Raw genomic sequence first — 24,329 nt, 5'->3', positions numbered from 1 at the left:
GCGACTTGTTCCAACAGACACCGAAGAGTATTCATTACTGCTACGGATCGTGGCAAGACGGGTTCCAAAAGCTCAAGAAGGGTGGAGTCAAGTTTTACGAAGGCATCCCCGACAGCGAACAGTTACCCCGATGGTTTCCCGGAGGGGGTGTGTTGGTCCTGGACGATCTGATGGACGAGGGTGGTAACGACAAGCGCGTGTTGGATCTCTTCACCAAACATTCGCATCATCGGAACATCACGGTGATCTACCTGTGCCAGGATCTATTCCCCAACGGAAAATTCGCCAAGACCATTTCCAGAAACGCGCATTACATCGCGGCCTTCAAGAACCCTCGGGATCAGTTGGGGATACGGAATTTACTTCTGCAATCGTTTCCCACGCAATGGCAAGAGGTGTTGGACACGTTTCGAAAGGTCACCGATCGACCTTACGGTTACATGCTATTGGATCTCCATCCAGCCAGTCAGGACGATCAACGCGTCCTCAGTCACGTATTAAAAGACGAAGGATTCGTACGATGCCATCAGTTTGCAACCCCATCATGTTGAGGAGCGAAGTCGAGTGGTTTCCGCTGTTCATCGTCCTATGCAAGACCAGACTCAAATACTGCATGAATCCCCACGAGCTGGACTACGAACCGATGAGACAGGTCACAGAATGCGAGAGTTACCGTCATGTACGGTCCATCATAAACGCATATAACGGTGAAGGTTTCGATTATTTGGTTCATAAACAACGAGAACTCGCCGAGAAGAAGATAGAAAGAGAAAGGTACATGGATAAAAATGAGCTCTTATGGTAGTGACGATTTCAACTTCTCGGCTCTGCAAGATTACTCGCCTTGGGGGACACCGGCTCGGACGAGTACTCCGATTCCGCCTGCAGCGGGTGTGGGTACGAGTCTGAACACTCCTCCTTCACCGCGATCGTCACTGGCGACACCGCCCCTGCCCAATGTCTCGCCCGTCGGAGTGGGCACCGCTGGCTCGGGTGCACCGCAGACCAACGTCACGGTGGGTGTCGGCAGTGCTGGATCCGTGTCGCGCGCCAATGTCACGGCAGGTGTCGGGGCACCCAGGATAACAATGTCCACACCTTTGGGACGAGCCGTTCGAGGAGGGAAACGACCGAGACGCGTCCCACGTCAAAATACACCGACGTCCTCCAGTGATTCCGGAAGCCGCAGACGAAGTAGCGCTAGTGGTAGCGGCGGTGGAAGAGGCAGAGGCAGAGGCGGAGGCGGAGGTGGAGGCGGAGGCGGAGGTGGAGGCGGAGGCGGAGGTGGAGGCGGAGGCGGAGGAGGCGGAAGTGGTAGTGACTCCACACCGCCTTCGTCGATTCGATCGGGTCGAGGAGGAAGAAGAAGAAGGAGGCGAGGAGACCGTGTTCTCGACCAAGCCCAGATGCAGCAACAATTGGAAGAGATTTTGCGCCAACAACAACAGACGGCCGCGGGTCGACGAATCGCAGGCATCACGACCACCAACACGATTACGACCACCTATAAAAACGGACAACGTCCTACCGTCACACGCAATTCGACCAGTGTACGTAACTGAGAACAACAACCATGAGAAGACGCCGTCGTCGACCGAAAAGGAGAAAGCAATGGAGCGGTGCTCTTGCGAATGCCCTGTCTGCGATGTTACCCATTGGTAAAGGGGCCGCCTTGGGATTGGCCAAAGCGTTGGGCGGCCGCGCCGTGAAAACAGGCATCCGAGCTGGAACCGCCGCTACCATTGGTGGTGTGGGAGTGGGCGTGGGTCGCGGAATCCGAAGACTCGTGAGACTTAAGAAAAGACGACCCCCTCGTCGATGAAAAACCATTCGAATCAAGATGTTGAGGAGTGAAGTCGAGTGGTTCCCCTACTTTTTGCATCTATGCCGATGCTCTCGCTCTTACTGGGATGCGACCAGCATGGATCACGAAGACATGAAACGGATCGCGGACGAGTGCGATAGTTACCGACAAGTCCAGGACATCCTGAACCAATCCGTAGAAACCGCCTTCAAGGACGAGATCTGGGAATACAAGCAACAAGCTAAAAGGATCGAACGTCCCGACAGAAAGTCAGACTACGTTTGGCACTGGTTGGAAAAGAGTCATGAGTACTTCGGTCTGTTTATTGGATGAACCTTTCAACACCGTGGTGGATTTGGATTCCCTGAAACGTTTGGACGTCTTGTACGCTTTCTACCACAAGTATTGGTGGTGTCGAAGGCAGATGTTCGGTTACTACAAATTGTGCAACGCCATTCTCAACGGACTGGCCTTACTGACGGTGGCGGTGAGTATCGTCTTGGGATCCGTGTGGAAAGATGGGTACACGGTGGTAGGAATGACGGCTTTTGCCACCTTACTGAAAGGATGGAACGATTTCAAGAAGTATTCGTTCAAGATGGACATGGCCCAATTCGCTTACACGACGTACGAAAAGACGTTGACTGAACTGAGGAACTACGCTTTGGGTGGCGTGGAGGAATTGGATGGGTTTTTGACCAAGATGCAAACGTTGGACGACGTGGTGACGGATTTTACATCTCCCACGTACGACCGATACGTTCGAGACTACGCCAAACGATTTCGTCACGTGCCGCTATAAAAAAATGACAGCGCAGGCATCCTCTTCATTCAGAACCAACATGCCCAAGAGGTCAAGGAGAAAGAAAGCGTCTTCGAAAAGACGTAAAACCACTAAAAGAAGACGGTACCAAAGGGGAGAAGGGATCGGCACTGTGGTGGCGGGTTTCCCCAAGGCGGCTTGGAGTATCACCAAAGGCATCGGAAGCCTGAGAGCCAAACAAGAAGCTAAACATACCAAAAGGATGTTGGAACGGATGAGACGAGGCGAAAAGTGGGATAGCGGTGGCGAATCGTTCCGATGCTCCATCATGTGAAAAAATAAAAGGACGAGACTAGCCGTCGTAAACCTCACTCGTCACCATGCGAGCACGGAGGAGGAGAAAGAGGAAACAAAGAGGTGGAGGCATATCTCCGTCGGAAGCCGCAATTCTGAAAGGAAGGTTTAAACAACTAGCCCAAGGTTACAAAAAATACCAAAGAGAAAAACGACAATTTTCCAGAGATATCGTTCCATCACTTGGCATATGGGGTGCTGTCTACAAGAGAGCGGCAAGTAAAAGACGATAAAAGGAGTACGCCAATCCGCTCGCGCGCATAAGGCCACGATGAAGCGGTTACGACGACAACGTCCTTTCCTGACGCGCGTCCTGAAAGAAGCCAATCGGAACAAACGTCAACGGATGTTACAAATCGCCGACAAAGATCAGATCAACGCCATCAGCGAGATGGTTCTCAATTTGCTGAAAAAGAGGATCCCCATCAACGCAACGACTTATGGGAAACTGAAAAGACATAAAAGGGTTCTGCGCGAAGTGGGTAGACGCAAAAACTCTCTCAAGCGTCGAAGAGAACATCTCCTCACCCAAAACGGAGCGGGGTTCTGGAGCGGTTTGCACGGTTGTTTCAAAGCATGTTGTGTACGGTGAAAGGACGCAGCGAGGACGGTTACCCGCTGGAGGGGATCGACGTCATACCCAATTTCCCACCGAGAGAAGACGAGTCCAACAATACCATTCCTAAACTCGTGCAGTTGTTGCAAGACGCCAATCGTCGCGAAGCCCGATGGAAAGACTCGTACGAGTACCTGAACAAGAGGTACCACGACCTGTATCAAGAATACATGGCTTTAAAGTTCGGTGACTTCTGCCAAACCTGTCAAACGAAACGAGATACCACGCCGCCCGGTGGGTGCATCGAGTTGTGCAGGGAGTGCGGTAAAGGCAAGCGAACCGTTGGAAGTCTCGAACTCGAGTTGGAAAAGAAAGACGAATCCATACGGTACTGGCAAGACTGTTACGAGACGGCCTTGAGAGAATTGTCCGAATTTCCTGACACGACTTTGAGTCAGAAGGTATGAACGAAGTCATGATGGTACCCGTTCAAGAATTCAATCGTCTGCAAGATTATTACAAGGGTAAGATCAGCCAGAATGCCTTGTTGAACAAAGCCGGACGTCTGGCCGCCGAAGAACATCTCATCCTGAACGACAAACGTATCCCCGACAGCATGGCCGTCAAGATGACCAAACCCATCGCCTCCGAGGAAGGGAAACTGGTGAAACGTATACGGACGGGTAAAAGCGGTCCCATCTCGTACCAGGGAACGACAGAACCCGAAGGCATGGTCGACGCACCCGTCGAAACTCTGTTGAAACAGATCCTCAAGGGAGTCAACCAACCAGCCGCAGCCCCCGTGATCATCCCGCCACAACCCCTTTCTACGACAGGACTGAAAAAGGAGCTGAAAACCCCCATACCCTCCACGTCAGGTTTTAAAAAGGAGAAGAAAACCCCCAAACCCTTCAGTCCATTCGAACAGGTCACGCTAGGTAAAACTCCCCTATCGTCCAAGAAAAAAGCACCCATCTCCGATAGAGCCAGACGTGTACTGAAATCACTCGGTATCGACTACGACGACGGTGGTTACAGTCCCAAAGGCAAGTCAAAGAAGTACAAGAAGGCCAAACCGTCAGCCGCAGAAAAGTTACAAGCAGGGTGGGAAGATTTCGAAGACCCCTGGAGAAGGGGACTAGACTATGACTCGGATTAAGAAGAGGAAAAAGGCACCTCCACCCCCGAGGAGAAGTACCCGACGTCGACGTCAACGAGGGTATGGGTTCGACATCCAAAAATGGTTGGGCAAGACCGGGATCGAGTTTCATTGGCCCGGTTATCAGTACATGGGACCTGGTACCAAACTGAAGAAACGTCTGGCGCGTGGAGACCCCGGGATCAACCGTCTGGACCGACTGGCCAAACAACACGACATTGACTATTCCAGGGCCAAGAACTTACAGGACAAATGGAACGCCGACACCAAGATGATCCAGGCCATTGACAAATTACCCGGACGTAAAACCATGACAGAACGCATTGTTAAGAAAATCATGCAGACCAAGAAACGTTGGAAATTGTAAAACTTTTTATTGTTGTTGTAATTAAAGTTACACACGCTTTGTTGTTTTTCAAAAAAGAGTCTCTTCAAGTCTAAATTAAATAGTGTTCCAACTGATCCATAAGTTCGGCGGTAATGTATACATTGCGCGAATATTCAAACTGAGTAGCCTGCTCTACCTTATCCTCGCGTTCAAATTGTTGAAACCATCTACCCATGTCGTGTAACATAAACGACATCTTATCAAGCTCAGCAGCTATTTCAGTTATCATTTTTTCTGTTTTCCGTCTTTCTTGCATTCGTCTTACTCTGTTTTCTTCTGCTTCCTTCCTATTTTTCCTGATCTTTTCAAGTCTCCGTTTTACAGGATCCTCGGGTTCCGCTAACATGCGTTCTAACTCTGCTACCAACCCTTCATCAGGCTCAGAGTCAGAGTCAGAGGAGGAATAAGACAACCGCCTCCCACGGCGTTGCGGTGGGGGTAATGCCAGTAGTGCTGCAGTGGTATTGGTGGTAGTGCTCTTAGCGGCGGTGATAGTGGTGTTCCTTTGTGGTAATGTCGATAGTGGCGGTAGTGTTGCAGTGGTAATGGTGGTGGTAGTGCTCTTAGCGGCGGTGGTCGTGGTGTTGGATGGCGGTAGTGTTCCCCTGAAATCCGTTAGCACAACCCGAACTCCAAACAAACCCCGAAGAATTTCATCCGGATCATATTTACACTCGTACTCTTTCCTCCGTCGTGTTCCAGGTAAAAGGGAGCGACGTTTGCGCTCCCTATAACGACGTTTTTGGACCCTCACCTGCTCTGGATTGTTCCTTCTCCAACGATTCAATGCGTCGCGCACCATGTCACGCATCTTGTCCCGGTTTCGTGCACGATACCGTCTTTTCTGCTCGCGAACTTTCTCCGGATTTTTCTTTTTCCATTCTCGCACGTACTCTCTTGTTCTCACTCTCTTTCGTTTCAATGCTGCAGCGGAGCGGGCAGGCATGGTCTTCTGTAATGGACGCTCATACAAGTTAAAAACTCAGAGTGAAGATCGGGGACGGCGCGGATTCGCTTTACGCAGATCCGTCCAACCAATCACAGATCGAGACCAAGTCACGTGTTACCACCGACCCAGGGGATAGGGGGGGTATACCCCCACTCGGTCGGAGACTGGACACCATTATACCGTGTGTATAAAAAATCGAGTCGAACCGTTCAAGTCACTCTGAGTTTTTGACTTGTATCGAGCGCTGGAAAAAATCATGGCACAAGAGCTGACCGACGAGGAGATGAACCAACAGATGGATCAACATGAAGAAGAAGCAGTGAGTTTAACATGCACCCTATGTAAGAAAGTCATCCTTAGAACCGAAACCTGCGCTCGTACCAAGTGCTGTCGTTACTACGTGCATTTCGATTGCTTCGCCAGGGAACTCGATGATCAGTTGATGAACAGGGGAGTGACCGCTGAGAAGTTGCACTGTCAAATCTGTCACACCCCGTGTTATCTAACCACGTTCGTTGCTTCCCTAGACAACTGACCATGGAACTGAGACTCGTCGTCGCCTCCTTTACCCTAGAGTTCTACCTCCGTTTGGACTTGAGATTTTGTTTCGTTGTGTTTTGCGGTTACAAATTCTCACGACATCTTTGTCACGCCTTGTTCGTCACCTTCTTTTCATAGAGTTACTGGGACCGACTACCAACAGAGATACAGTGTCACATACTTTGCCTGGCAACCTGGCAGTACATATTCGACCGCAGGAACAATGAACTATTGAACAAACTTTACGAACAAATTGTATATTACGATATACTGAAAAAACAATGGCAGTATGGGCACATAGAAATACGAACGCGTAAATGTGGAGCAAACTTGTGTAATTGTAACAAGGTTTATGAAAGAGTCTCTCATCACACTACTGTATATGGTCATTATGTCGACAGTCGTGACGCGAAAATGAGAATCCATTTAGGATTTAGTTTTAACGACGCGTTAATCAATATACCCGACATAAAATTGTTTTTGTCAGATACTTTGCTTGGAAACCTGAGAGTAAAAAACAACTAGTAAAAACGTTGCGTGTTTATTGTCTTCACAGAACAGACGGACCCACGACGAAGCCTTCCCCTTCGACGACGATGACGATGACTGGATCTTTGATCCGGCTCTCGACCGAGTGATGCTCCAAACCGGAGGTGGAGGTAGTACAAGACCCCTCCTAGAATTCGAATTAAGACCCGTAGGCGCTCGACGTAACTGGAGAAACGTCCTCGACAAACAACGGTACGAAGCCACGCTCAGACAACACAGAGACGTGACTCCCACGGACAATCTAGGTCAAGAATTAACTGAGGCCCTTCAACGGTCCATCGAGCAACAAATCGCTCAGGATCCTACCCTGACACCCAACTCCACGGTCCATTTCACCATGCAGTCCAGTGCCTTCACGCACGCCTTTCAATCCACTACCTTCACCGTGCGCGAATTCGAAGAAGGGAGTGAAAGACTAGACACTTATCTCCAGTCTCTCGCGGCCAAACTCAACTCCAACGAAGAATTCACCCCCGACGACACGTTCACCATGGAAACCACTTTCATACGCACCCCAGGTCCAGGGCGTGGGCACGGAAAACGATACAAGCCGAGTTGTGCCGCCGTACGGGGAATCGTCAAAAAGTCGCGCGTGACCATCAAAAACAAAGACAATCTCTGCTGCGCTCGCGCTATCGTCACCATGAAAGCCCTGGTAGATGCCGACATGAATACGCGAGACCAAGATTACCACAATCTCAAACAGGGACGGCCCGTCCAAGAGCGATTGGCCAAAGAACTCCACCGTCTAGCCAACGTCCCCGAGGGACCATGTGGCATCCCCGAACTACAAACGTTCCAACAGGCACTCCCTGGCTACCAGATCAAAGTCATGTCTATTGACCCTCCTCACATGCTCATCTACGCGGGACCCGAACCCTCGGACAAGATCATTCGCCTCATCAAAGAAGACAGTCACTACGACGGATGCAATTCGTTTAGTGGCTTCCTAAGCAAATCCTACTTCTGCGACGAATGCAATCGAGGATTCGACCACGATGACTTTAAAAATCATACCTGCAACGGTAAATGGTGCCCCGCCTGCAAACGAAAGGACTGCCCCGATTTCATCGAAAAAAAACGACCCCTAGCGCGAGGCAAGTTTCCCGAACCCACCTCCCTCTGCCGATTGTGTCACAGAAAATTCTTCGGAGACCAATGCTACAACTACCACTTGCAACGGCGGAGTCTCAGCATCCCCTCCATCTGCGACACTTACAAAAAGTGTCCGGACTGTTGCCACGTCTACGAACCCAGGACTGGACGAGGAGGTGACCGTCGTACCCCCGTTCACAAGTGCGGATGGGGCGAATGCCACATCTGCGAAAAGAAAGTCTTTCTGCCGACGCACCGATGTTACATCCAACGCATCCCCGAAAACGAAGACGAGCCCAAAAAGAAACGCGTGCCGCGCGACGAAGTCAACGGTCGACCCTTCGAAGAACCCGAACCCGATGATCCAGACACGCGCGTCTGGGTAGCCAGAGACCCGCCCCTTCAAGTGTACTGCGACTACGAAGCCATCACCGACGCCGAAGGGAATCAGACACCCATTCTACTCTGCTTGGAAGACGATGAAGAGGAGCAATTCTGCTCCTTCTACGGTCCCAACTGCACCGCCGACATGTTCGACCACCTCGAGTCCCTCGCCGTCGACGTGGACGGAGACGATCGGGACGTCATCGTCCTCTTTCACAATCTCAAAGGCTACGACGGGATGTTCATCTTACAACACTGTTACGCCACGCATCGAGAAGTCACAGACCAAATCACCGTTGGCACCAAGATACTGTCCCTAAAATCCGACAGACTGACTTTCAAAGATTCCCTCTGCTTTCTCCCGTTCCCGCTGGCCAACTTTCCCGCCACCTTCGGAATCCACGAACTGTGTAAGGGATTCTTCCCTCACAAATTCAACACCCTAGAAAACCAAGCGTACGAAGGACCCATGCCACCGCGAGACATGTACGACCCCGACGGCATGTCCGCCAAAAAGAAAGCCGAATTCGAACAGTGGTACCAAGAGAAAGTCAACGATAACTACCATTTCGTCTTACGGCAAGAAATGGAAGCCTACTGCGAGTCGGACGTCAAACTCCTCAAAGCAGGCTGTCAAAAGTTCCGGCAAGAATTCAAACAAAAAGCCGACTTTGACCCCATGGAGAAATGCGTCACCATCGCCTCCGCCTGCAACCGATTCTGGCGCAAGAAACTCGTCCCGCTCAACACCATCGCCTCCAGACCCCCGCGAGGATGGCACGGCGCACGATCCAATCAGTCCGTCAAAGCCCTGAAATGGCTAGCCTGGCAAGAACACTCGTTGCAACACACGGACCAAGGCGATCGCATACGCACCGTGCGAAACGGAGGCGAAATCCGACTAGCCAATCATCTCGTGGACGGATACGATCCTACCACTCGAACCGTCTACGAATTCCACGGATGTCTATGGCACGGATGTCCACGCTGTTTCCCCCGAAAACGAGACAGATATCCCATCTACCACACCGATCGCACCCTACAGGAAGTCTACGAGTCCACACTCCGCAAACACGACCTTCTCAGTCGTCAAGGCTACCAGCTCTGCGTCAAGTGGGAATGCGACTGGGACCTAGAAGTCAAAACCGACCCTGATCTCCGCCAGTTCCTAGACACGTTCGAAATCGTACACCCGCTCGATCCCAGAGAAGCCTTCTTCGGAGGGCGCACGAACGCCGTCAAACTACATCACGTGACCGACGTGGCTCAAGGAGAACAAGTCAAGTACGTCGACGTGACGTCGCTCTACCCCTGGGTCAACAAGGAATGCGTATACCCCGTAGGACACCCGCAAGTCATTGTCAACCCCCAAGATCAAGACATACTCCACTACTTCGGCATGGCCAAAGTGGACATACTACCACCTCACGAACTTTACCATCCCGTTCTACCTTTTCGGCACGGGGGTAAACTCACCTTCCCACTCTGCCGCTCGTGCGTGGAACACGAAATGACCAAACCCCTCCTAGAGAAATCACATCGCTGCCCTCACACGGTCGAGCAACGCACGCTACGAGGGACCTGGTGCACACCCGAAATCCAGAAAGCCGTTGTCATAGGATACACGCTCATCAAGATCCACGAAGTCTACCATTTCCCACCCGAACAACGCCATAAAGGACTCTTCGCCAATTACGTGAACACCTGGCTAAAAATCAAACAGGAATCCGCTGGCTACCCGAACTGGTGTCACACCTACACAGACAAGGCACGGTACAGGCTACAATACCACCAGAAAGAAGGCATCCTTCTCGATCCGACCATGATCCAGAAAAATCCAGGACGCAAAGCCACCGCCAAACTCATGCTCAACTCCTTCTGGGGCAAGTTCGGCGAAAACCTACACAAACCCACTACCCAAGTCGTCTACAACGCCACGCAACTCTTCGACCTCGTCTCCAATCCCTTCAACGACATACGACAAGTCAGAATCGCCAACGACGAAGCCCTAGAGGTCGTCCACACCGAACGAAAGACAATCAACCCGATAACGGACGAGTCAACATCTTCGTCGCCGCTTTCACCACCTGCTGGGCTCGGCTCAAATTATACAGCTACCTGGAACTGTTAAAACAGCAAGTTCTCTACTTTGACACCGATTCCGTCGTCTACTCGCACAAACCAGGTCAAGCCGATGTACCGTTAGGCGATTACCTGGGCGAGATGACCAACGAACTCGACGACGGCGATATCATCGTCGATTTCACTGCCGCTGGACCCAAAAATTACGGTTACAGAACCCACCAAGGCAAAGTCTGCTGCAAAGTCCGAGGCTTCTCACTCAATGTACGAGGATCACGCCAACTCAATTATGACGTCATGAGACAAAATCTACTCGACGAACTCACACAACCTCTAGAGCAACGACGCAACATCCACGTCGTCAACCCCAACTTCTTCTGGAGAAACCCAGCCACCAAACATCTCAAAGTCATCACACGGACTAAACGCTACGGACTCGTCTTCGACAAACGCGTCGTAGACACGAACACTTTCATGTCGTTTCCATACGGATACACACCATTGTAATTTTTACTTCCTGTAAAATCAATAAAAATCATTTTTTGAAACTCACTTCCTGTCTATCGCCTTATTTGGACATGCGCGTCACAACCTCGATTTCAGGTTGTCCCATCTGCGCATGCGCCAGGTTTCGCGAATATCGGCCATCTTGGATTTACAAATTTAAGAGAATGTATGGGAAAATAGTGGTCACGTGGTATGATCCCTGCACGCTGATTGGTTACGGCCCCAACGAGCGTATATGACTACTGCTGAGCTTTGCACTCTGCTTTGTTATGAAGTCTTTGCATTAAAATTTAGATATAAGGTTTCAATCTTCGTCTAGGTAGTTTGTGTCTGCCATCTTGTATGTCCGAGTTCAGTTTTGTCCAAGCTCTCAATAATTATCAGTTTCACCCGGGTCAGTACAAAACCTGGAACCCTCTCTCTGGACCCTCTTTTGGACCCCTTCTGGACCCCATTCTAAACCCCCCCCCCCCCTCTCTGGACCCCTTCTGGACCCCTTTTTTTCTTTTTTTCTTCATGAAAACATGGGCTCCCGATTTAAATTGTACCATGGTGAAGTCTACTTAATCCGTGAAGTGCAGGAAAAATGTGAATGAACAAATTCACGCAGCGCTACAACTACCTCGTCGTCTCTTAACCTTGACCAATAACCAACTTTCTTCGACCTTGAAAATGGGGGCTCTTCAGATTTATACGTTAACCAGTTTCAGCGTAAATAAATAATAAAATTGTTATAAAATTACCAACCAAGGTAAGATAGGTTCATGGTGGTGAATAAGCAGAAAAAAATTAGAATCCAAAAATTATGACGTTGACACAGAGTATGACTTGAGCATGAAGCTGTATTATAATCAAAGAATAATGAGAGACGTAATGAATTATTTGGTGGATAATACCAGAACAGATATTTCAAAATTGTTCAAAATGTTACGAGCCAGTATTTCCATGAAATTTGCTGAACAAACGTTATTTGGGTTCGTAACATGCTCTTCGTAAAAATGTTAATAATTGTGGTTTTTGTGGTTTTTATTTAGTTTTTAAGATTTTGTCATGATTGTGTAGCGATGGTTCAGAATAAACCAGATTGCGCGTCACTGATATAAGAAACAAATCTGGAAAACACTCACCTACATTTTCTTCTTTACACGCTCGAGGAAAAATAGGTCAGCGATACTTTTGAGTGAAAGAGATGATGACGCAATCGTCGCTTTGCGATTCTAGACATAACGCTGGGTGAATCCATTAATTTCTTCACATTTTGCTCACTGATTAAATAGACTTCATTGTGGTATGTTCTAAGTTTCATTATTTAAATCAGGAGCCCATATTTTCTGGAAGAAAAATAGGGGGTCCAGATGGGGCCCAGAAGGGGTCCAAGAGGGGTCCAGTAGTGGGTCCAGATGGAGGAGTCCACGTTTTGTAGTGACCCGTCTCACCCTATTGCACTCAATTTAACTTTTCTGCACTGATGAAATTACACTGATTTGTGATTGATTGACCTGTTCTTAGCCAATCAGCTGATACAGAAATTGTTGCTTGTATATTATTTTAAATCTTATAATAACTTCGTCCACCTAGATTAGCCGAACGCTACGAGCGGATCAGTTAACAATTGTATCAATTTTCTTATTAAAGTGTGTGTAAGAATGTGTTCGAGGCTGCTTCCTCCACAGGCGGGCAAGCGAAGCGAAACCACGACGAAAAACTGCTACTTTGCACTACCACGACTACTTCAAAATACATGATGGGCCATCTCAGTTACCTGGGGCCTGTTTCTCGAAAGCCCCGGAAACGTTTCGGGCCTGCAAAGCCATTTTTAATCAATCTGTATCAAAACCGGAGAAATGTATACCCCTGAAACTTCTTGTATGAAGGGAACTTCTGGTCATATTAAGGATATGTAAATAAAACAGCTCTGTAATCGTAAGGTTTGAAGTTTTGCTATGGCTTTCCGGGTGCGAAAACTTTTCGGGACCTTCGATAAACGGGCCCCTGGCCTGTGAATGCAAGGGAGGCTGGAGGTGACCTTGTTTTAGTACAAACCTCTATGCCTTTCTCATTTAAATGCGAACTAGTTAGCATTAGAACACCTTGATTGTTGATTTACATAACAAAAGAAGTGAGGTCTGTATCAAATTCAACACAAAGGTCACCTCGCTGCCATTGAAAGGCAAGGTCACTGAGCACGTGATTGACAGCTAAGAAAGTTAACATCCAAAATCAGCCTATCAGACCGCTTCGTTTTTTCCGATGCAATGTTTTCAAATTTATATGCAGCTCTACTGTCACTCTACTCGTGAAATAAAATTCGCATCTTTTAACCATGTTCGACAGCGGGGCGGTTTCGCCTAATGTAAGGACTTTCTAAAAGTTTTGCCAAGACTTCGGGTGTTATTGAGAAGCGCAGTCAACCGAGAAGCCTTTGAAGGAACCTAAATTTATATTGTTATAAGCAACAAAAGAACAAAGCAATAAAGCAATGTTGAGTTTACGTTACTTTGTGAGAATAAACAAAGTTAGACGTCTAAATCTGCGTGCGTTTTTAGTTGTGTGAGGCCTCCTATGCAGATTCAGTCTTTTGTTTGGTGGAATATTCAATAACGTCTAAGTACCTATTAGAATTATGCACGTTGTTTACTAAGTAACCGAGAGTAATAATTGTGGCGAGGCCAAAGAATCTGGCTATGGAAGGTAGAAAAGAGATCGTAGTTCCTCCAGCAATCCCTACTAAACTTCAAGAACTGATTTACGCTTTTCGTGAATCCAAAGCGCTGTTCGCAGCTTGTGATCTCGGTATTTTCGATTTATTACACGAGTCCGATGCTCCACAGTCAGCTAATGAGATATGTTCAAAGATGAGTGCCAATGTGGATGCTACAACACGTTTAATGGACACTCTGGCTGCTCTAGAGTTGTTAGAAAAGACCAAACAAGGCGAATTGTGGCTGTATTCCAATACCGAAATGGCCAAGGAGTTTCTGACCAAGTCAAGTCCCAATTCCGTTGATGGTTACATCAAACACTCAAATAAACTGTTGTACCATCTTTTCGGTAATTTAGAAAGTGCAGTTCGCGATGGATCGAATCAGTGGACGAACACTTTTGGCCAATCATCAGAAGATGTTTGGAAAGCCGCCTACAACACCGAAGAAACCCGCTTACAGTTTCTTGGAGCTATGCATTCAACGTCAAGCCATTCCTCTCACGCGGTGATAAAGGCATTTGACTTGAGCAAGTTTCATTGCTGTTGTGACTTAGGAGGTAAGTAATCGCTGCTTAGTAATACACATAGACGTACAAACTGAGAGGGAACGGGGGGCGGGGGACGAGAGGGACTGCAGCCCGTCCCCTCCCGCCTCCCCAGCTACGGAAATTATATGACTTTTCGAGCAAAACACTCATGACTCGGGCAACGACACTGGAAAGAAAACATTACAAAATAATGCTGTTGGCGTGATTTCAAAACTCGTAAATAAAGTTTCTAGTTAGTTACCTTTATTATCAGATTATTAGTACTTTTTCCTTTAATAAGTTTTAGATTTTATTAGATTGAGACTGTCGATAGAGGTCATTGAGTATGCAAGCTTTGAGTATAGCTATTTTTGCAATTATAGTAGTTTCATTAGATGTGGGAATTGTGAATGTTTTTGTTTTTCATGCAATTTGAGTGCGTCTGTATGCCGATTTCAACTCGCACGCATTCGGGCATTGCGTAAAATATTTCGGACGAGAAGATCACCGCCCCCCTCCCCCAAGTCCGAAGGTTCCCGTTCACATCTGTCCACATATATTGTGTTTGAGTATTGGATAGCCCGTAAAATGAACCCTAACTCTCAAATTAGCCTCCAATGGATCCTATCCGCGTTAGTTTTACTGTAATTTTCGAAACAGAATATAATACGGTCACCAATGCGAAAATAGCCTTTCTTTCGGTAACGCTTGCTACGCAGGCTACTGACCACATACGCTTGATTACTGTCCAGGTGGAACAGGAGCTATGGCATACACTTTGTGTCAGTATTACCCTAACATGAAGATCACAGTGTGTGAACTGCAGTCAGTTATGGACTCTGCTCATCATTTTCGTCCATCTTTAGAAGATTGCCCCATTCAAGAAAATGTTTCTTATGTTGTGGGTGATTTCTTTCAGCCTGATCTGCCTAAGGCTGATTTGTATGTATTATGCCGCATTCTTCATGACTGGTCTGAACACAAAGTGGACTTGATACTTTTAAATGTGTTCAAGTGTTTGCCTTCAGGTAAGGAATTATGAAAAGTGGTACTGTGGTACCGGGTCTGTCTTTTTCCCTCCCCTGGAGGTAAAGTTTCCTCAATGCCCATGGCCCCTCTTCTCTCTGTGTACAGCTGTTTTGTGAAAGGCTGTCCTCCAAAAGCATATAGCGTAGGCGACAATGCCAAAAGATATTGTAGCTAGGTAACGGTGGTTAACTGTTGGTTGATCGAAGCTCAACGCGTTTCAGCGTGATAGAAAGAAACAGCACAAACACATGCATTCATGCTTCCCCTTGCTTATTGCTGAAACACCGTGAACCTCAACCGCTACCCATAATACCGATCGGTATTATCGCGTACGCTTTTGCGCTTTTGAGGGACAACCTTTGTCAAAACAGCTGTATGTCGCACTAGCTTTCGCTGCGGAGGTCGGGTAGCAGTCTGGGAACGAAGCTGCACTTGGTGATGGTGACACCTATGATGTCAAACTATCTCTATGGTTTTTAACTCGTGAATTGGGTTGCAGCTGGGAACCAGATTATGCAACTGAAGGGTTGGTCTATCTTCTGTTCACTTTTCGCAATACCGTTGTCATGCGGGCGCATATATCGTTCGACATCTCTAGGACAAAGATTTACACTTGGGCATGCGTCAACTAAAAGTCATATCACAGGAAAGAAAAGCGAGAGAAAAATGGTCTTATGAACTTAAATCTTATGTGTAACCGCCAATAATTCACTTGCAAAAATACAAATTTATAGATTTCCTCTACACCGATATGAAAAATTCAATTCACTACCCAGACGTTCATTAGGTCTTGTCGCGTAAGCTTGCATTTGACGCTTTCATCCGACAACCTTTCTTGAAACAGCTGTATGGGACTTAACCTAACTTAGCACAATGTAATGTGATGGGATGTGTCAAAACCGTGCCAAATAAAGAAAGTTAACGCGGATGAGATAATACGTAAGGAGACTGTTCACAGCCCTCTATATTCTCGTATTTTTATTCGATGGTTGAACACGCGGATAGAATCGCGAGACAACTGGACGCCAGCGCAAAACGGAAGACTGACTGGGTAGGAGGTGGGGACCGAGAAAAATAGAGGGGTTGTAGACATCTTTGGAAAAAAGGAAATTCCCCGTTTCCCCAAAAACGGAAAATTCCCATTGGTTGAAAGGCGAAAAAAGTGTCATCACCTTGACAACGGCTGATCATGACTGCGTCCAGGCGCGTTTTGCGGCTTGCAGCAGCTGTCATCACTAACATGTGCTGTGATTCAAAATGGAGCGGTTGTTTTAAAAATACTCTAGAATCCCGTGAAGAGAAATTTCAACGTTAGAGATAGACTGCTGTTCACCTTCTTCGGTCTAAAGAAGTTGCTGCAATTTTGCCTACCGGCTTTGAGGAAAGTCTGATATATCAACTCTACGCAACGGTACAAAAAAATGCAAATGTGCGAAGGTTGAACTGCAAATATAAGGGATGTCAGGGATGAAAGAGCTTAGGATTCCCTCCATCGTTGTTTCAACAAAGGAGGACTTGCTTCTGCCGATTGGAGAAGTGAAACACAAGCTTGTTTTCCGAAGACAGCGGAGGACATTTTGGATGCAAAATTCGAAACATGTTCTAGAATGAAGATTTTCCGCTAAACAATTGTGTCACGCTCATCGTAATTGACAAATTCCACACCGTGTAACGCCTTCGGAATAAATTCTCCGCAGATATGTAAGACGTCTTGCCAAGATTCCTCAAGCGAATAGCAAAAGAACGCATATCCTACAAAAATTGGAATTACCGCTTGATTTCGGCTTTCTCTCCTTTTAGCAGCTTTTCTTGGAGTTGAAAAAGTCGTCTCAGACGACATTCTCGACACACGAACACACGTACGTGTTGTTTGCAAACTGATACTTGTAATCAATTAAACAAGCAATTTACCGCTCAAATTTTACTGGTCTGATTTAGTTAATTTGTCAATGGGTGGAGCTGTGAGTAACAAGGCGATAACAGGGGGAGGGGCCTAATAAGTCACTTTCTTCCAAAGATGTCTACAGCCTCTCTATTCTTCTTGCTCGCTTCGCTCGCAAACTCCAACCCCACCCCCGCGTGTTTCGCGCTCGCTTTTTCTTTCGCGTGCGTGAATATATAGCCTGCGAACGCAGACATATTTCCGGCTGTCACTTGATTCCGCCGAAAAATAACGTCTGCGAACCCGAGCCAGAAAACGATTCGTAGGAATTCTAAGCCAATCCCAGTTTAGCTCAAATAACCCCAGAACTACTGCGCGAGGTATTCGCAGCGAGGAGCACTCGAGTTTCATTCTATCATGGAATCTCATTGGCCAAGGAGAAACAAAAGTCATTACGTCACAGAAATCGTTTCCTGGCTCGGGTTCGCAGACGTTATTTTTGGGCGGAACCAAGTGACAGCCGGAAATATGTCTGCGTTCGCAGGCTAGTGAATATAGAGAGGCTGTGAACGGTGTAATACGTAAGGAAAAATGCATCCCTTACTGAAGTCAATTGGCTACCAAGATGGCTATACCAAGATGCGGAGTAGCCGAGCCTATAACGACATAGTAACGCTTTAGGTGTCCTCTCGCCCAGTTACTGAGTTTATATAATAAGCTCACGAAATTTAATGTTATGAAGTTGTCTTGAAGTCACCAGCGTATGGCATGCATACTGTACAGCGTCCCTTAGGGAATTCCTGAATAGAATTTCTTCCATAACGTAGAAACTCATCGATTTGAGAAAGACGTTAGGTTACTTGTGGCAGTATAGAATGCTGTGCGGGTAGTTCTATTTAACAAATAAAGAAGCCTAAGCCGTGTCCTACACTGTGATAAAACACGACGGGCATTTGAAAACACGAGGGAAATGTTTTCTAAATTTCTCGAGTGTTCTCAAATGTCCGGAGTGTTTTTTCACAGTGTAATACACGGCTCAGTCTTCTCCATTTGCTTTATGATATACAGGTAATGTGGCGAAAAACAATAAAACACGCTTTTTCTATGTTTTTATACTCTGATAAAACATGGGTTTTTGACCAATCAGAGCGCACGCAGGGTCCTATCTATATTCTAATGGTAGATAATTGACTTGTGAGGGGACTAATCGACTTAAAGACGTTTAGATTGGGAGCTAACAGGCTAGGGGCTAATTGACCTAGGAGCCAATCACTTACATTGAAATTAATCAGTTTATTGTGTTTTTGTTACAATAGGTGGCGGCCTTCTTATTGGTGAAAGGTTGTTGAACGAAGACAAATTAAAGTGGGTCTAAAGATGCTCTTTTACAGTCCCTCAACATGCTTGTGACAACTGAGGGCAAGGAAAGGACAGTGATGGAATACAAGCAGCTATTGGAAAAACATGGATTTGTTGATTTTCAAGCAAAACAACTTGAATCATCTTCAGGATTAGATGCTATTTTATGTAGGAAGGTTTAAGGTGACTGATGAATTTGGCACTAAAACAAGGTGGCACTTGCCTTCAGCGTTAAATAGGCTCGCTTTTAACTAAGGGTTGCATGAATTAAACATACCAACATATGCTATATCTACACATTGCATGCAGAGAAACACATTCTTAAACACTTTTTTAAAATGCACGTACAATATCACACAATTGCGGTAATTAGTATGCATGCGTGATTGACAGATAAGAAAGCTAACATATAAAATCAGCCTATCAGAATGCTTCTTGCAGTTCCAATGTTCTTAAAGTATTAGAACACGTAATTAATTTCTAACAGCTCCACTTAAAACTGGTGAAAGATAACTCGTATTTTTTAACCAAACTTGCCCGGCAACGTAGAACTGTTCTAGTTAAGGTAATTTTGCATTTACAGGGACTTTCTGATAGTCTAGCCAAGACGTTGCGTGTTATTGAGAAGCGCAGTCAACCGAGAAACCATTGTAGGACCCTAACTTTAATTTACATGTAAATTGTATTGTTATCAAACAAGAATAGAATAAAAGAATTAAAGTTGATGTTACTTAGTATGTATTCGTCCCCTTTCTGCATGTGTATCTTGTTCATTCAGGCGTTAAAATTTAGGCTTTGAGATTCAGAGGGAGGCCACAGATCTCTGTTTTTGAGATTCGGAAGTGTCAGGTCTTTGAGATTCAGAGTGGGTCTTAGGTCAGAGGTCTTTGACACCCTATTTACATGCGCTGAGAAAATCGGCATAGGCCCGGTTATCTTAGCTTTTGTCTCAAGTTGTGCCAGCGTGGCAGCTAACGTGTATCGTGAGACTGTAACGTCTATTGACGAGACCAAAGAAACTGGCTATATGGAAGGTAGAAAAGAGATCGTAGTTCCTCCAGCAACCCCTACTAAACTTCAAGAACTGATTTACGCTTTTCGTGAATCCAAAGCGCTGTTCGCAGCATGTGATCTCGGTATTTTCGATTTATTACACGAGTCCGATGCTCCACAGTCAGCTAATGAAATATCTTCAAAGATGAGTGCCAATGTGGATGCTATAACACGTTTAATGGACACTCTGGCTGCTCTAGAGTTGTTAGAAAAGACCAAACAAGGCGAATCGTGGCTGTATTCCAATACCGAAATGGCCAAGGAGTTTCTGACCAAGTCAAGTCCCAATTCCGTTGATGGTTATATCAAACACTCAAATAAACTGTTGTACCATCTTTTCGGTAATTTAGAAAGTGCAGTTCGCGATGGATCGAATCAGTGGACGAACACTTTTGGCCAATCATCAGAAGATGTTTGGAAAGCCGCCTACAACACCGAAGAAACCCGCTTACAGTTTCTTGGAGCTATGCATTCAACGTCAAGCCATTCCTCTCACGCGGTGGTAAAGGCATTTGACTTGAGCAAGTTTCATTGCTGTTGTGACTTAGGAGGTAAGTAATCACTGCTTGGTAATACACATAGACGTACAAACTGAGAAGGAACGAGGGGGCGGGGGGCGAGGGGGGCTGCAGCCCGTCCCCCCCCCCCCCCCCCCTCCAGCCACGGAAATTATGTGACTTTTCGAACAAAACACTCATGACTCGGGCAACGACACTTGAAAGGAAACATTACAAAATATTGCTGTTGGCGTGATTTCAAAACTCGTAAATAAAGTTTCTAGTTAGTTACCTTTATTATCAGATTATTAGTACTTTTTGCTTTAACAAGTTTCGGATTTTACTAGATTGAGACTGTTGATAGAGGTCATTGAGTATGCAAGCTTTGAGTATAGCTATTTTGCAATTATAGTAGTTTCATTAGATGTGGGAATTGTGAATGTTTTTGTTTTTCATGCAATTTGAGTGCGTTTGTGTACCGATTTCAACACTCACGCATTCGGGCATTGCGTAAAATTTTTCGGGCAAGAAGATCACCGCCCCCCTCCCCCAAGTCCGAAGGTTCCCGTTCACATCTGTCCACACATATTGTGTTTGAGTATTGGATAGCCCGTAAAATGAACCCTAACTCTCAAATTAGCCTCCAATGGATCCTATCCGCGTTAGTTTTACTGTAATTTTCGAAACAGAATATAATACGGTCACCAATGCGAAAATAGCCTTTCTTTCGGTAACGCTTGCTACGCAGGCTACTGACCACATACGCTTGATTACTGTTTGATATCCAGGTGGAACAGGAGCTATGGCATACACTTTGTGTCAGTATTACCCTAACATGAAGATCACAGTGTGTGAACTACAGTCAGTTATGGACTCTGCTCATTATTTTCGTCCATCTTCAGAAGATTGCCCCATTCAAGAAAATGTTTCTTATGTTGCGGGTGATTTCTTTCAGTCTGATCTGCCTAAGGCTGATTTGTATGTATTATGCCGCATACTTCATGACTGGTCTGAACACAAAGTGGACTTGATACTTTTAAATGTGTTCAAGTGTTTGCCTTCAGGTAAGGAATTACGAAAAGTGGTACTGTGGTACCGGGTCTGTCTTTTTCCCTCCCCTGGAGGTAAAGTTTCCTCAATGCCCATGGCCCCTCTTCTCTCTGTATACAGCTGTTTTGTGAAAGGCTGTCCTCCAAAAGCATATAGCGTAGGCGACAATGCCAAAAGATATTGTAGCTAGGTAACGGTGGTTAACTGTTGGTTGATCGAAGCTCAACGCGTTTCAGCGTGATAGAAAGAAACAGCACAAACATATGCATTCATGCTTCCCCTTGCTTATTGCTGAAACACCGTGAACCTCAACCGCTACCCATAATACCGATCGGTATTATCGCGTACGCTTTTGCGCTTTTGAGGGACAACCTTTGTCAAAACAGCTGTATGTCGCACCAGCTTTCGCTTCGGAGGTCGGGTAGCAGTCTGGGAACGAAGCTGCACTTGGTGATGGTGACACCTATGATGTCAAACTATCTCTATGGTTTTTAACTCGTGAATTGGGTTGCAGCTGGGAACCAGATTATGCAACTGAAGGGTTGGTCTATCTTCTGTTCACTTTTCGCAATACCGTTGTCATGCGGGCGCATATATCGTTCGACATCTCTAGGACAAAGATTTACACTTGGGCATGCGTCAACTAAAAGTCATATCACAGGAAAGAAAAGCGAGAGAAAAATGGTCTTATGAACTCAAATCTTATGTATAATCGCCAATAATTCACTTGCAAAAATACAAATTTATAGATTTCCTCTACACCGATATGAAAAATTCAATTCACTACCTAGACGTTCATTAGGTCTTGTCGCGTAAGCTTGCATTTGACGCTTTCATCCGACAACCTTTCTTGAAACAGCTGTATGGGACTTAACCTAACTTAGCACAATGTAATGTGATGGGATGTGTCAAAACCGTGCCAAATAAAGAAAGTTAACGCGGATGAGATAATACGTAAGGAGACTGTTCACAGCCCTCTATATTCTCGTATTTTTATTCGATGGTTGAACACGCGGATAGAATCGCGAGACAACTGGACGCCAGCGCAAAACTGAAGACTTGACTGGGTAGGGGGTGGGGACCGAGAAAAATAGAGGGGTTGTAGACATCTTTGGAAAAAAGGAAATTCCCCGTTTCCCCAAAAACGGAAAATTCCCATTGGTTGAAAGGCGAAAAAAGTGTCATCACCTTGACAACGGCTGATCATGACTGCGTCCAGGCGCGTTTTGCGGCTTGCAGCAGCTGTCATCACTAACATGTGCTGTGATTCAAAATGGAGCGGTTGTTTTAAAAATACTCTAGAATCCCGTGAAGAGAAATTTCAACGTTAGAGATAAAGACTGCTGTTCATCTTCTTCGGTCTAAAGAAGTTGTTGCAATTTTACCTACCGACTTTGAGGAAAGTCTGATATATCAACTCTACGCAACGGTAAAAAAAATGCAAATGTGCGAAGGTTGAACTGCGAATATAAGGGATGTCAGGGATGAAAGAGCTTAGGATTCCCTCCATCGTTGTTTCAACAAAGGAGGACTTGCTTCTGCTGATTGGAGAAGTGAAAAACAAGCTTGTTTTCCGAAGACAGCGGAGGACTTTTTGGATGCAAAATTCGAAACATGTTATAAAATGAAGATTTTTCCGCTAAACAAACATAGTAACGACATAGTAACGCTTTAGGTGTCCTCTCGCCCAGTTACTGAGTTTACATAATAAGCTCACGAAATTTAATATGTTATGAAGTTGTCTTGAAGTCACCAGCGTATGGCATGCATACTGTGCAGCGTCCCTTAGGGAATTCCTAAATAGAATTTCTTCCATAACGTAGAAACTCATCGATTTGAGAAAGACGTTAGGTTACTTGTGGCAGTATAGAATGCTGTACGGGTAGTTCTATTTAACAAATAAAGAAGCCTAAGCGGTGTACTACACTGTGATAAAACACGACGGGCATCTGAGAACACGAGGGAAATGTTTTCTAAATTTCTCGAGTGTTCTCAAATGTCCGGAGTGTTTTCTCACAGTGTAATACACGGCTCAGTCTTCTCCATTTGCTTTATGATATACAGGTAATGTGGCGAAAAACAATAAAACACGCTTTTTCTATGTTTTTATACTCTGATAAAACATGGGTTTTTGACCAATCAGAGCGCGCACAGGGTCCTATCTATATTCTAATGGTAGATAATTGACTTGTGAGGGGACTAATCGACTTAAAGACGTTTAGATTGGGAGCTAACAGGCTAGGGGCTAATTGACCTAGGAGCCAATCACTTACATTGAAATTAATCAGTTTATTGTGTTTTTGTTACAATAGGTGGCGGCCTTCTTATTGGTGAAAGGTTGTTGAACGAAGACAAAAGTGGGCCTAAAGATGCTCTTTTACAGTCCCTCAACATGCTTGTGACAACTGAGGGCAAGGAAAGGACAGTGATGGAATACAAGCAGCTATTGGAAAAACATGGATTTGTTGATTTTCAAGCAAAACAACTTGAGTCATCGTCAGGATTAGATGCTATTTTATGTAGGAAGGTTTAAGGTGACTGATGAATTTGGCACTAAAACAAGGTGGCACTTGCCTTCAGCGTTAAATAGGCTCGCTTTTAACTAAGGGTTGCATGAATTAAACATACCAACATATGCTATATCTACACATTGCATGCAGAGAAACACATTCTTAAACACTTTTTTAAAATGTACGTACAATATCGCACAATTGCGGTAATTAGCTATAGTATGCATGCGTGATTGACGGATAAGAAAGCTAACATATAAAATCAGCCTATCAGAATGCTTCTTGCAGTTCCAGTGTTCTTAAAGTATTAGAACACGTAATTAATTTCTAACACCTCCACTTAAAACTGGCGAAAGATAACTCGTATTTTTTAACCAAACTTGCCCGGCAACGTAGAACTGTTCTAGTTAAGGTAATTTTGCATTTACAGGGACTTTCTGATAGTCTAGCCAGGACGTTGCTTGTTATTGAGAAAGCGCAGTCAACCGAGAAACCATTGAAGGACCCTAACTTTAATTTACATGTAAATTGTATTGTTATCAAACAAGAATAGAATAAAAGAATTAAAGTTAATGTTACTTAGCATGT

General features: G+C 45.8%; 3 protein-coding genes and 1 pseudogene across 4 annotated transcripts; all 4 read left to right on the top strand.

Annotated features, from left to right (window-relative positions):
- The first annotated feature begins 69 nt into the window (after positions 1–69).
- Positions 70–1,569, top strand: LOC149103448 (uncharacterized). The gene has a single exon (XM_089274100.1). The coding sequence runs from the start codon at positions 789–791 to the stop codon at positions 1,560–1,562; it is 774 nt and encodes a 257-aa protein (XP_089130226.1). The 5' UTR covers positions 70–788; the 3' UTR covers positions 1,563–1,569.
- Positions 1,570–7,113: 5,544 nt separating this feature from the next.
- Positions 7,114–12,171, top strand: LOC149103447 (uncharacterized). Its single transcript, XM_089274189.1, has 2 exons — positions 7,114–10,635; positions 12,165–12,171. The coding sequence occupies exons 1-2, from the start codon at positions 7,151–7,153 to the stop codon at positions 12,169–12,171; spliced, it is 3,492 nt and encodes a 1,163-aa protein (XP_089130315.1). The 5' UTR covers positions 7,114–7,150.
- Positions 12,172–13,446: 1,275 nt separating this feature from the next.
- On the top strand, positions 13,447–19,356 carry LOC149103446 (putative bifunctional dTTP/UTP pyrophosphatase/methyltransferase protein; annotated as a pseudogene). Its single transcript, XR_016201817.1, has 3 exons — positions 13,447–14,391; positions 15,114–15,389; positions 18,589–19,356. The product of XR_016201817.1 is annotated as a putative bifunctional dTTP/UTP pyrophosphatase/methyltransferase protein (transcript).
- Positions 19,357–19,601: 245 nt separating this feature from the next.
- Positions 19,602–24,326, top strand: LOC149103445 (putative bifunctional dTTP/UTP pyrophosphatase/methyltransferase protein). The gene is made up of 3 exons (XM_089272805.1): positions 19,602–20,235; positions 20,970–21,245; positions 23,544–24,326. Exons 1-3 carry the CDS (start codon positions 19,659–19,661, stop codon positions 23,762–23,764), a joined length of 1,074 nt encoding a protein of 357 aa, XP_089128931.1. The 5' UTR covers positions 19,602–19,658; the 3' UTR covers positions 23,765–24,326.
- Positions 24,327–24,329: the final 3 nt, after the last annotated feature.

This window comes from Orbicella faveolata, unplaced genomic scaffold (assembly GCF_042242905.1).
Source record: "Orbicella faveolata isolate gen_17 unplaced genomic scaffold, um_ofav_v1 contig_35, whole genome shotgun sequence".
Lineage (NCBI taxonomy): Eukaryota > Metazoa > Cnidaria > Anthozoa > Scleractinia > Merulinidae > Orbicella > Orbicella faveolata.
Note: the sequence above shows the minus strand (reverse complement) of the source record. Positions and strands in the feature narration are given on the sequence as shown.

Bases quoted from the DNA above. Each gene is read 5' to 3' on its own strand.
- LOC149103445 (XM_089272805.1), top strand. From the start codon at position 19,659: ATGGAAGGTAGAAAAGAGATCGTAGTTCCTCCAGCAACCCCTACTAAA. The intron at 20,236-20,969 runs GTAAGTAATCAC...TTTGATATCCAG, and splicing joins TTGCTGTTGTGACTTAGGAG to GTGGAACAGGAGCTATGGCA. The intron at 21,246-23,543 runs GTAAGGAATTAC...TTGTTACAATAG, and splicing joins GTTCAAGTGTTTGCCTTCAG to GTGGCGGCCTTCTTATTGGT.
- LOC149103447 (XM_089274189.1), top strand. From the start codon at position 7,151: ATGCTCCAAACCGGAGGTGGAGGTAGTACAAGACCCCTCCTAGAATTC.
- LOC149103448 (XM_089274100.1), top strand. From the start codon at position 789: ATGAGCTCTTATGGTAGTGACGATTTCAACTTCTCGGCTCTGCAAGAT.